General features: G+C 37.9%; 1 protein-coding gene across 1 annotated transcript in view; it reads right to left on the bottom strand.

Moving 5' to 3' along the window:
* Nucleotides 1–14169, bottom strand: part of CDH23 (cadherin related 23) — a 1005178-nt gene that overhangs the window by 231890 nt on the left and 759119 nt on the right. The window contains exons 33-36 of the mRNA XM_075217048.1: nt 13138–13239; nt 7795–7944; nt 7033–7161; nt 6114–6242 (exon numbers count right to left, since the gene is read on the bottom strand). Of these exons, the coding sequence (XP_075073149.1) occupies nt 6114–6242; nt 7033–7161; nt 7795–7944; nt 13138–13239 (510 nt within the window). The remainder of the gene's footprint in view (nt 1–6113; nt 6243–7032; nt 7162–7794; nt 7945–13137; nt 13240–14169) is intronic.

The raw sequence follows: 14169 nt of genomic DNA, 5'->3' as shown, positions 1-14169 counted from the left end.
ATTAATTGGGGTACTATTGATTTAATGTTGGGAGAGTTTGGTTTATTTAAATAAAGCTTCTTTTAAAACTTTCCAGCTCCACCTGTAAAAAAAAATGTTAAAAAAATATATAAAAATTATTATTGTACCACTATTCCAAGTAGAGCTGGAAACCCACATCAGGGCTTCCAGTTCCACTGCAGCAAGCTGGATCACACCTGTGCAGATTCACCTAGACTGGCCTGGCGGGCAGCTGATAGAAAATCTGTGTTATCGCTGCATATTAATAACTAGGGGCTAATAAAACAGATTAGATTAAACTCACTCCACTAGCAGGCAACCTCACCACACATGATGGAAAGAGCCAGTTCTACTACTTAATCAAGAACATACTAGTGAAGCACCAAGAGCAAGTTTGTCTTTTCCCAGGTGTATTATCACAAAGACCAGAGTTGGAAATAAACACAGAAAAAAGGCACTCCAGTCCACTAATTAGAAATGTTCCAATAAAATCATTTGTATACAATCAAAATTTGGCAAAAATGCCTTTATTCTAGAGCTTAATGTTGGCGAAATATTCAAAATATAGAGAAGATTGTGTAAAAGAGAGAAAATGTGAAATTTTAAAAACAAAAGAACCCTTGAGTGCTTGCTGAAATGTTGTCGACAATAGGAAGAATTATTAAATATTTCCTGTCAGTGGAGTGTATCCTAGATCATCAAATCCATCTCAATTATAGATATAGTACTTACCAACTCGACAAAGTTGGCTCCAAAATGTGTGTCATTTTAGGCCCGCCCCGTGACGTAATGACGCAAGTGCGTCATTTGACAGCGGGGGGCGGGGCCAAACGCTGCGATTCACCGGGAATCGCGGCGTTTGGGGACTAATTCTGCCCACTTCCTAGTGAAGTGGGCAGATCCGGGATATTGCCACACTCACCTGGGAGTCAGTGAGACTCTAACAAAATGCGGGAGTCTCCCGGAATGTTGGCAAGTATGGTATAGTAACATATTCCTAGTTACGCTCTCACAATTCCTATGTCAATATCATAGCACATTGGCTTAAAGAGCTGATTCTGACTACAAATCAATTAGCAATATTTGTTGGTCGGTGTATTTTTGTAACTTTCAAATCTAGGATTTGTAATATCCTCCCCCCGTTGGTATAATGGATTCAAACTGACACAGTCAAAATTTTAATTGGAGTCCTGTGGTGGTTGGAAGAGCACCCCCTCAATTATAGTCAAAATTATCGATTGATTTTACGAATGAGGTTAGTCCCATTCCTTGTGCGATAACAATCTTTTCATAAACCTTTTCCCAGGTGTGAAATACCCCCTTAACAGACGTTTGTATGAAATTTCCAGCAGGCTTATTGACCTACACATTTTACGAATATGTACCCAGATCTCTCTCATTTGTAAGTGTGGGAGATTAGTTTATCATGTTATCTTATTAAAAATGATTTGATTTAGATCAGGGGGATTGAATTGCAGCAGAAAGTTAGCTGTTGGCATTTAAGAGAGAGTTTATTATTACTTTCAATCCATGTAGTATACAGAGTTTGACGACCATTATTCACGTTTCTTATATTGTGTACTAACTGAGCAAAACCAGTACGTTCTTGCAACAGTTATAACGTACACTAAGGCCCCAAAATGACAACCACAGAATCCATAATTAAAAACAATACACTAAGAAAATACCTTTATCCTTTAAACATTAAATATAGTATTTCCATGTGCTGGTAGAAAATTTGGTTTGTCCATAAAAAAAACATTAATGGGGAACACTGAGTTGTGAACTAATAGAGTTACAGTAATCCCACATCTCCAAACAGGGTTATTAAAAGCTATTTTTTCTCTGCAAAAGTTTAGGTAGGGGGAAGTGGGTTAGTACGTATACCCAAACCATTAAATGTATGGAAAGATGCATCATGTTAATTTCTAACCCATCTGAATGAGGTCACCCTCTTGCACCAGGTGGGCATTCAATTTGCTCAATATGTGCATTAAGAACCTCATATTTATTTTAGATATTGTATTATATAGCAATAGTATATAGGCTACATAAATGATTCTGTATATGTATGTGCATGCATTCTTGTCATATATAACACTGAATTAAATTAGAGATGCTCAGGCTCGGTTCCCCGAGAACCAAACACATCCGAACTTAGCAGATCTGAGTACCGAGCTGAGCCGGTTCGGTACTTTCGTGCGCCCTCAGAATTGAAAACGAGGCAAAACGTCATTGTTACGTTGTGGATCTCGGATCTCGTGACTTTTGGATTCTATAAGTAGCGCCCTGCACGACGATCCAGTGCCATTTCATAGAGGGACAAAAAAAGGGGTAGCACAGTTCTTGGCAGTCTCTAGTGCAGTTGGGCAGCGTCATAGGTAGAACAGAAAGAGGAGGGTTAGCAGTGTTCTTTAAAGTCTCCAGTGACATTCAGGAGAGCTCCATTACGAATTGTCATTGCTGAAATAGAAATAATAGGGCTGGCAGGCTTGGTCTAAATCTGCAGTTACATTTTACTGTACCATAGCTTACTCAGAAACAGGAGAGGTGGCAGGGTTCAGTGCTGAAACAGAAATTGTAATAATAGGGCTGCCAGTGTTCTTAAAAGTCTCCAGGGACATTCTACTGTGCCATAGCTCATACAAATACAGGAGGGGTGACATTGTTCTTGTCACTCTCCAGTCTCGCTCATAATGATACTAATCATTCTACCTCATGTGCTAAAGTCTATGTTCAAGTGAATACTGGTTTTAAGTAAGGGAAACAAAAATGTAAATAAAAAAGCTTGTACCTTTGTAAAGAAAAAACACCTCTCTAATAAAGGTGTAAGTTTACTGTAGAAAAAAAAAAATTGACAACATGCCATTCTACCCAAAATATTACTAAGCATATTAGCATCAGCTAGCTCCATTTTCTCAGCTAGATCTCAGCACCTGCAATCTACACTGTCATCATATTCACCCTCATCAGTGTGTACATCATCCTCAAACAACACTAATTCATCCCCGCTGGAATCCACCATCACAGAAGTCTGTGTACTTTGATGTAATTGCCGGTAATGGCTTTCCTCAGGAAATGTGTAGTTCATTTTATGGAAGAACTGTCACGATTTTTGAGCAATTCTTTTAGACCAGACCAAATGTCAAAATGTTGTGCAGACTTATCTGTTATCTGCATTACCACTGGGTGTCTTGGGAAAGCTAAGTTTTTTCCTAGCAGCAATTTCCAGAGAAACTGAAGGAGGAGACATCATTGTGTCACGTGCCACTTGAGCTGTCAGCTTGCTGACCAGGAGCTCATTGCATCTCTTGAGATCTGGGTCAGTTGGAAAGAAAGAAAAGACATAGCTCTTAAACCTAGGATCAAGCACAGTTGCCAAAATCTAATGATCCTATTTCAAGATGTTGATAACTCTTAAATCTGAAGCGAATAAAGTACTTAATCTACAAGTCCAACATAATTAGCGGAATTGCTTTGTTTCATTTCCTCCTTCAATTTCTCAATCTGCTTTTCAAAAGTCTAATTAGGAGAATCACTTGACTCAAGCTAACAGTGTCTGCACTCTCTTCACAGGTGACTACTTCGAGTGGTTTCAGCACCTTGCACAACAAGGAAAGTATTCTTCACTGCTCAGGACTAAAGTACATTCCCCCTAAATTCTATTCTTCTTGCAACTGCTGCATGCTGTTGCAGAATCCCGAAAATGACCCTAAATATTTCTGGACACAGACAGCATCTCCTGCATGTCATTTTTTTAAAAGTTCTGTACCACCAAGTAGATTGTGGGAGCAAAACAGGGAATGTGATGGAATTCTCCCCACTATAATGCTCTAACAATATTGGTGGTATTATCAGAAATCACATATCCTCAGGAGAGTCCAAGCAGGATAAGCCATGTGGCAATGACATCCCTTAGTTTTTCAAACAGGTTTTCAGTGGTATTACCTCTGTCCTGCGCCTTGCCTCTCACTCCCGACTTCAAGAATTCTCCCGTGCTGCTCCCTACTTATGGAATTCCCTACCGCACTCAATCAGACTTTCCCACAGTGTTCAAATGTTTAGATTCTCTTTGAAAACCCATCTCTTTTTTAGAGGTGACCTTATCCTCGATAACACTATTCACACTAATAATCCTCACAAATATTTCAATCTCCACTCTGAGCCACACTCGCTCCTCTTGTTTCAGCTGTACCCTCTTCCCTTTAGAATGTAAGCTCGTTAATGAGCAGGGTCCTCCATACCATTTGTTTTCATGTCTCCATTCATTTTGTCTGCCTTGTCTGTTCTTGATTTACATATGTCTTGTTTTATGTATGTCCTTGTCTTCCCTACTGTACGGCGCTGTGGAACACTGTGGTGCCTTACAAATCTACGATAATAATAATATTAATAATATGCGTCTTAGTGAAGCAGATGATACACAGAGTAGCCTGCCTCTGAAAAATGTGACGTTCTTGGGTACATTCTGCTGCTGTCCCTGCTGGTGAAGGCGAATCACCAACCCATTGGGCTGTCACAATCATATAATCTTTAGTTTGTCTAGTTCTGCTTGTCCACATATCTGTGCTTAAGTGTACAGTGGATAGAATGGCATTTTGTAGCCCAATAATTACATTTTTACGAACCTTCTGGTAGAGGTGAGTAGAGGTGAAGAATAGCTTTTCTAGTAAAATGGTGTCATGATGGAATTTGGTAACGGGGACAGATGACTTCAAGTAACCAGCTGCATTAATAGTGAATATTGTACGCAGATCTAATACTACTATAGTCGTCATGGCGTCTGTGATCCGCTTTGCGACTGGTGACAGCTTTAATACTTGCTTCCTCTTGCAAAGGATTGTTTAACAGTCAATTGTTGTAAACTACTAGTAGTCTTCTTCTTTGTCTGGTTCTGGGTTGAAGATCCACCCCCAGCAGCAGGAGCAGCAGCAGTGGGCCTAACACACAAGGATTCTTCTGAGGAGTCCTGGATAGGGGAGGAGTCATCTTGCCTTAGAAACTTGGATGCAGAACTAACTCTGATCAGTTGTGGGGATATGGGTGATGAAGGTGTTGGGGGTATAGATTGCAGGTGCTGGGATCTAGCTGAGAGAAGGGAGGTAGCTGATGCTGGACTGCTTGTTGTTATTTTTTTGCATAAGTTTCTGATTTTCACAAAAGCGTTTCATGAACTCGCTTCAAATGGCGCAACATGGGTTCCTAGATTGGTAAGGTCCCTACCTCTACTGACTGTGGCTTTACAATGCTACAAATGGCTAGACAACTGTTGCCAGGATTTGGGTAAAAATAATTCCCCACATAAGTGATGGATTTTTTCGTCTTATAACCAGGCATGACAATGGCCTCCTTCTTACCACTGGCAAGAACTGGTGCAGACTTTGAAAGTGTATGAAAATAATATTGTGACATGTGAGGTGGTCAAAATTGACAAATGACTTGAAATTATGTGATTTTAGCAACAAAAAAAAAAGGATTTTAGAAATAAAAAGGGGATCCGAAACCAAAACCAAAACACAAAGTTAATCCCGATCCAAAACCAAAACCAAAACACGAGGTTCAGTGCAGGGCCATATTTTCCATTGGGCATGATGGGCAGCTGCCCAGGGGCCCCACGGGGAAGGGGGCCCCATAGGCACGGCTCTTAATGAGAATAAATAATCCTGCATAAGAAAAAAACCTGCAAAAAAAAACCTACAAGGGTCACTGAGCAAGTACATCTATCTATCTCTATCTCTATATATCTATATCTATATATGTATCTGTATACATATCTATATCTATATCTATATCTAGGGGCCCCGGTGCACTGCTTTGCCCGGGGGCCCATAATGTTGTTAAGATGGCCCTGGGTCAGTGAGCATCTCTAATTTAAATGGCATAATGCAAGTGTGAACATGCCATTAAAAAAACAGTGACAATGATTTGTCAGGTATTAACCCACAAAATATTTACTGCATTTTTCAACATGCTCTACAAGTAACACTTTCATTTAATACAAGTGTTTTGTTATTTGTATGGTTGATTATCCCTGTTTTTCAGATGGCATTTTACATTTTTTTCAGTACCTATAGCAAAACTAAACAATATCACCAAGAAATGATCGCACATACCTCAAAAACACTGACGTTATAGCCAAATCGGCTATCAATGACGGGAGGATTGTCATTCACATCCAGGACATTCACTGTCAATGTGTAATCTGTTCTTTGAGGTGGGGAGCCTTTGTCAGATGCCTGGATCTGAAATGTAAAAAGGTATGCAGGGGTGTAAATAAGTATTTGTGGGTCGCATAGCAAGCTTTTGTAATAGTTGCCCAATGGTGAAAAGAAAACATATCCACATGGGCTTTAAGGGGGAGCTACAATGCTAGTTATACCTTTGAATGTATATGTTACAGGTTATTTTTACAATAGAAACAAAGCTTTTTATGTTATACATAGATTTGGCCATACATGTATTTATATGTGTATGGTCAACTCTGAGTGCAAGCTGCCAACAGGGTGCCATTTGTGCTGTCAGATGATGACCACATACATACTCAGGTGCTTATTAATCCAACACTGCCATTTCCCACCAACAGTACTTTTGCTGCACATTACCAGCAATCATCCCCAAAGTGGCAACTGCTGTAATTCAGTGGATTATGACTAGTTATTAGAACCATATTTCCACCTCTGAATTTATAAGGTCTAACTTAAATAAAACAGCAAAGAACAAGTATTGTTTGATTCAGTTCTGTCAATTGGAGGAGCTAATGAGGTCACTGTATTAGTAGAGTAATGGTTGGCCACAAGCTGTAGTGTTCCACACAACAGCTATTGACATATTTAGCAAGTTGATCAATTTAGCTTATATATAATCGATAATGATGATGATGATGATATAAGCATGTAAGACCAATACTGTAGTTGGGAAAACTTGTCTCTTAACTATCAGCTACATTTGTTAGTGTAATAAAATTTAGCCCACTATACTTTTATGGCACTGCATTACATACCAGAGCTTTAATGTTTCTGATAATAGTATTACCTTTAAAGAATGCAACTCTAGTAGTTCTCTGTCCAGTGATTTCACTAGAAAAACTTCACCATAAGTATTGTTTGTGGTGCGGATCTCAAAAAGCTTGTCTCCATTTCCAGCTGTTAGAGAAAAGGTCACCTATGATAAAGAAGACAATGCAAATGTAAAAACTTGCAGAATTTATCAACAGATAGGATAGAGATGCTTAAAAATCATTGATCAAATCTAACAGGTTCAATTGCCACCAACGTATTCGCTGTACAATTGCCAATTGACCCAGATTCCAATCTATGTTAATTTACGATTCGACATTTGCAGAGTGTGTTCTCTGATCATGGTGGAGGTTTGCTGTTAGTCCTTTATAATAATATTTCTAAATAATATTTAAATTTAAATAATATTTTTAAATAATAGAAAAGCATTTTATTTATTTTTTTAATTCAAACTACAAACACTACTGTGTTTGAATGTCATTAAAAATAGCTGTCTTTCATTTAAGATTGAACGTGATCAAGCCAGTGCTGATGTGTGAACCAGCTTGATGCTGTGCTAACGGGATTGCCCATGTGTGAACAGGTTTGACAATTGAGGGACTGCACGGTCAAACCTGTTATACTTTCTCAAATATAGTTCAAACTAGTTCCAGACATGTTATGTGGTCAGTTAGCCAAAAGAAAGATTACAAACCCCAACTCTCAAATATACATTTTAAAAGTGGATTCCTCTAGAACACTAACTTCCACTGCTAAAACACGTGGGTACAGTTCTTACCTCCCCATTATTTCCGGCATCAGGATCTTTAGCCAAAACCAGAGCTATTCTTCTTCCAGTGGGACAGTCCTCTGCCACATTCACTACTGACTCAGATGTTGGATCAAACTGCGGACTGTTGTCATTCTCATCCAAAATTGTGATCTGTACCTGTAGGTTTAAATACAATCTTTAAATGCCATATAAAAATTGGTGTTAACTATTCTACTCATCTTGTGCACTTAAAATGATGGTTATATCCATTCTTATATGTCCACTTTCTTGTTGCAGTCTAACCAGTGACCTTAACACTGCTCAATCATCTTGGAGTTCTACAGTTCTACCCATTGAGGAGTCCTCTTTTACTCCACTAGTAAGACAATCTCAACCCTAAGGTGGGGAAAGCATTGTTTTAGACCATTAACTAGGGAACTCACATGAGTTGGCATCTCTGTAGTAATGTAAATTCTGTTGCTAATACTAGTGTGGCTGCTTGTTTTAACCAACTGATGAAGTGGGTATGATTCCAGTTTTAAATTCAGGATGGTGTATTTATTAACAAGCTAAAGATAGCATCATTGTTTTATCACTCAACATCCTGATTAAATATTTCCTTTCATTAATCCTTCTTGCGCTATTCAAACCAAAACTATTGGTTTATTGCTATGAGCTACACCACATGTGCTATTTATGCAATGTTATTAATTAAGTTTTACACCAATAATACAACATGATTTATCATGTTAATGCAATGCTGTGTACGTTTTTAAAAATACTATGTTTCAATCATCTCACTTTCTTCCCTCCTAGTATAATTCCACATACATACACAAATACATTTACACACACTGGTTTAAATTCACTCTATTATTGACACCTCATGATTATATTGTATAAACATATATAGATTACAGACAACCTGAGCCGAATTTACCATTCGGTAGAGTAGACGTGCTTATGGGCAGAAGAAGCTGAGTGGTGGCTCTTTCCCTTCCCAAAACCAATTTCAAACCTCAGTCTTTTGTTACAAAGTTATGTAATGTTCCTTATAAAACAAAATGGGAAGGGGCCTAGGATTCCAAAGGACGTGTGCCTTCAGGCTCCAAAGAAAAAAAATCTAAGGAATGTAGTAAATTGAGTAACAATAAACTATCATTTGTAACAGGGAACTTTATCCCTTTTACTGCCATATGCTAAGCATTGGAACAATTAAAATATATTATTTGTACAGTTTGAGAACTGGTTCAGCAACTGCAGTGGTAGAATACTGAACTATGTTCAGCCACTTGCTGACTGTAGCTAAGATCTTATTTGAAACAGGGTTAAATGTCATTCCTAAGGAATTATACATGGAGCAATAAAAGTGGTGATGACCAAAATAAAATGCTCTGAGAAGCATTTTCTTGCAGTTCACATCAGTTTCAGTCTCTAATGTGTAGATATTTATATACTCCATTTGATATCAAGATTTGAGCTGTGTGTCAGAAGCCGGGTCATAGAATAGACGCTAACCTGTAATATGTGTACCCTGTCTTAGAAAACCCAGTCTTCTGTCTCAGCCCCATGATGTATTAGTGCAATAGCCTGTAAGACACAGGTATATTACTGTATACACTCATTCAGATAACTACAGTGCCCCAGGGTGCCTCTGAGAAGTTAAATGCAAATGGTGTTGGCCATTTTAGAATGGACAAACTGCAATGAATGTATTATAAGGTTCCAAGAGATTCTTGGGGAAAAAGGGAAGAGATAAAAATCGAATCTTAGAGACTAATGGACGTTTTAGTGTGAAGGTGCTATGAAGACTGCCTGTGATAATGAAGGATCTTCCCACAAAGAGCCACTGAACGCTATTGCTTTGTTCTAAGGGATTTTTGCATCTAAAGTTCTAAGACTTAAAAGCCAGCCCTTAAGGAAATATCTTTGAAGAAATAGGAAAATCCCTAGCTTGCCAGTGTCAGATGTCAGCAGGACTCATGTGAAGACCGATAAGTTCATGTATTTTACTTTGCTATGTTCAAGTTATTGAAACAAATGAGACAAAAAAACTGTGTTATTAAAATCTCTGAAAGGGACTGTAATATTGCCATTGAGAGGTTATACTGCTGTTTGAAGGGAGTGTTTATTTCAGCCAAATCTGCTGTATTTAAAGTTACCTGCAAGCTGATGCAGTATGTAAGGGACCTAGAGAGAGAAATCATTTGTCACAAGAGTTTTTCTATATTGCATCAAAAGTTTGATTCTATTGTGAACTGGATAATGGTTGCTGCAGAGAGAATTGCAAGTTATTTAACCCTACAGTTGTTGGGAGAGAGCTGCTTATTCTATTATACTGATTGCTAAGTGGATACTGAGTCCTTAACACTGTAAATCATTTATTGTGTAGAATTGCTGTTGTTTACAGAGCTCAGGAGTCATGCATGTGTCAAGTTGATTACTGATTCTACCTTGTACAAGTAAATAAGTTTCATGTGTTACCTGAAACTTCATTTAAACCTGTGAATTATAATAACCCACTTGGGTTTTTGTATATCATAAAGTGAAGCTGATCTACAGTCATTTCTTCTAAAGCATCTAACCTGAACCAACTGGATTACTCCTTGTTGCATCTCTACTATTTTTTGTGTGATAAGTATGATCTGTATAATTGCACTAAAAGTATTGTGATTGATTGGTCTATATTATCTGCTGCATTTAGTGTACTAATCTAATTAACTCGTAGCAACCGATTGTCTCCTAAAGTATCTATGCAATGAAATCCATTTCCCTGAAGCACAATGACTAAAGGTAAAGTGGTATATATTCGATTAGTGACCTATGTGTTGTGTTGATTTATGTTTGGATATTGTTGAAACAAGATTCCTAAAATGTTATTTATTTTGTGATATGTTGAATAACATTGCATGTTGATGGTATTGTGGTATTACTTCCCTGTTGCTGTGATAAGGCCTTATGCCACAAGCAAAGAATAAACCCACGAGTTGATGCAGTTTTAGCCCTGTATTCCTTGTTTTATTCCAACACTACTGGGGGGACCTTCGCCTCTCAACCATACCTCCGGGCCAGTAGAATCCTTCATTACTCTACTTCTATGGTGCCAATCATCAACCCCATTACATTAGAAAGAGAAACATAGGGGCATATTCAATTAGCTTTCCGGTTCGCGGTTAAGCGCGTTACAGCGAAACATGCGCAGTATTGCCGGTAATACGGTACTGCAATAACGCGGATTTTCGTACGCAACCCTATGGGCTGCGAATGAAAATCCACGTTATTGCGGTACCGTGGATTGACTTCACGGGCCGTTCCCGCGAACCGGAAAGCTAATTGAATATGCCACATAGTCTTTGATTTTGTTGGACTCAGGTGAACCTATGGTATATTGTATTTTGAATTTTTCATATAACAAAAAAGAATGCTCTAATATGTCAATAAATGCTGAATTTGTAATACAACAAAGTAAAAGCTAATGTCTGTTAATTCTCCAAAAAAGAATGAAGTAAATCAGATAATAGTTATTGAAAGCTGGAGCAAATAAACAAATTTTGCAGTTTAAAAGTGCTATTGTTGACAACAGAAAAGTGCCACACTCTAAAATATATGTAACATTTATAAAAATCTAAAATGTGTATAAAAATAAAAAATGCATATCCAAAAAATATATATCACTATGTTCTTTAATTAAAGCTGTTCATCTATTGAAAATAAATAATTATCCACTCAATAGATACTGAGAAAGAAAAATGGATGTAGGACGCTCTGCGTTACATGGCTGGAGAACTCGGAGAAGTTCAGTCTTTAAACCACATGTGTGTAATGTCCAAAAAAAGTAAGGACATGGATCTTTGAAACAAACTCCCTTACACTAAACAGCCTTAATGCTGAAATTGAACTTTTGGCCTTCAAATAAATATCATGCATTCAGTCCTGATTTGGACTAGGATGGATCAAGTGGTCAAGATTATTTTATTTAAATTTATATTAAAGTGATTGGGGTGTGTTTTGTTTAATTAAAGTGATTTTAAATGTTTGCATTACATTTATTTAATTTTACTCTTTTGGTATAATGTGTTGGGGAACCTGGGGTGGCCGAAATTGCCAATCCAGGGCTTTAAATCACGTTAGTTACCACACTCTCCACAGATCAGCGGGTTGCATGCAAATGTAATGTAAAGTTGCACAACTGGCAGCTGCCATGAATGGAAATTACATAAAACATGCCACAGACTGCACCTCCATTATAAACAGCTACCAGATGTTTGTGATTACTCAGACATTGTACCAAAAATAGAAACGTTCCAGGTACAATTCATGATGATTTTCTAAATTGTGCTTTTTAGATAGCAGGATAAGCTGCCATAATTAACACATTATCAAGAAACAGGAGAAGCAATTACAATTGAACTGTAAGGAAAGTCAAACCCGTAGAGAGGAAGGTGGATCTGTAACATTCATTATAACTACATCCTGAAGGAAGTGCAGGGGTTTCAGTGAGGAACTAGGGGGATTCTGTTATTGTTTGTTATTAGCTGTTGTTCAAAGTGGGTTATTGTTACCTCTATCTTTTGTTTTTATGAGCATGAAGACTGATGTTTTCACAATGCTTCTGTATGCTATATGTAAAGATAGAATTTAATGCATTTCACACTTGGGCTGATCCTGGTGCAAGCCATTGCTGTAATAGTTCTTTTAACAATAAAAGATTTTTATTCTTCTTATGTTAATTGCCATCAGTTTATTGTAAACACACTGAACATGCATATTTTACTGATTTTTATGGACATTTCATATTTTCAATATACTTTAAGTGATTGGGGAATTCAACACTCCTTGTTAAACATGCATTTTGTGCTTATTTGTTTAAGATTTTTACTGTAAAGTGGGTTGACCTCGCACCCACCTAATGGCACATGTCCTGTTATGCATTGGATGAAATTCTATTTCTTAAAATATGTAGTTAAGTGTAATAAAGTTTAAATTGAAAAGTTACAAATCGCCCGTGCCTGGTCTACATCTCAATGATAGTATAACACCTACTACAATCTATTAAAGACATTAGAGTTACAGAAAAGTTGCTTGCCCAAATAAAGGCACATAGCTACTGAAAACCTTTATAAAACTCAAAGAACTGTCAGGTGACATTAAACATCCCTAACAGGGATAGAAGTTTAAAAGTAAAATTACTGTGCACCACTTTTAGCTGCTAACAGTGCCAAGACAGAAGCCCAAGTAATGCTAGAGATGTAATCTACTTCTATCACTGCTACTAAACAAATATAACTTACAGAAACTCAATATTAATTGTTTTTATGTTGCTCGTTCTAAAATAACTGTTATTTTGCTGTAATGAAACAATGAACTAACCACAGTAGTCTGAAGCTTGGGACCCCCATCATCTGCCACCACTGTCAATGAGTAAAAGTCTCCCTTCTCACGATCCACCAAACCTTTCACTGTTATTGTGCCCTGTATTGAGAAAATGACAAAAAAATTCAAGTTAATATACGTTGGTTTTTTAAGTCAATAAGGCAATTTTCCAAACATCAAAAATGTAAAAGTGCAGTGTATATATTTTGTGACATCACTTGTCTACTTTTGCACAATTGCACTTGGTTTTACAGAGAAGTAACATGGACTTGTGAATCAAGATGGCAATATTTGCATTTCTTCTTAGTACTGATTAGGCGCAAGAAGGCACCGAGGTTTTAACTAAAGAGCATAAACAACATTTCATTTTGAGCTATGAAATTGTTTACATGATTAACGGACTGGTTAGAGCAAATTTACAGAGGTAAATTTGACACCAGATCCAGAGGAAGGTAAAAGACAAAAAACCCCCTTGAGCCTCTAGCCAATTGAGACCCTTTTTTTAGGAGGAAAAATTGAAAATCCCTTCCTGCCTCCACATCAGTGTAGCCAGCGGACTTCTCTCCTGGATCCAAACTTACGGGGTAAGGGCTAAGATTACAACATTATTATTTTTATTATTATTAATTTTTATTTATAGGGCGCCACAAAGTATCCTTAGCGCCGTACATGGACAAACAATGGCACAGTACAAGGTGAAACAGCACAGTACAAGTAACAGTAAGCACTATAACTCTGGGGCTCAGTCACAGCAAGAAAGAGAGGGAGGGGAAAAGTGAGTACAGGCAGGTAACTATGGCCCAAGAGGGTGTGCACGGATGACAGGTAAAGAGTCACTGAGGGGAGCGGAGAGAAGCGAGAGGAGACAGAGGGCAGAGGGTTGGAGAGGAGGTGAACTGAGAAGCTGGAGAGCGCAGTTAAAAGTGATGGAAACAGGAGGTAGGAGAGCCCTGCTCAAAGGAGCGTACAATCTAAAGGGAGGGGAAGACAGACAGGCACATGGATGAGACGGAGACGGAAGGGAAAGAA

Source organism: Mixophyes fleayi, chromosome 6 (assembly GCF_038048845.1).
Source record: "Mixophyes fleayi isolate aMixFle1 chromosome 6, aMixFle1.hap1, whole genome shotgun sequence".
Classification (NCBI taxonomy): domain Eukaryota; kingdom Metazoa; phylum Chordata; class Amphibia; order Anura; family Limnodynastidae; genus Mixophyes; species Mixophyes fleayi.
Note: the sequence above shows the minus strand (reverse complement) of the source record. Positions and strands in the feature narration are given on the sequence as shown.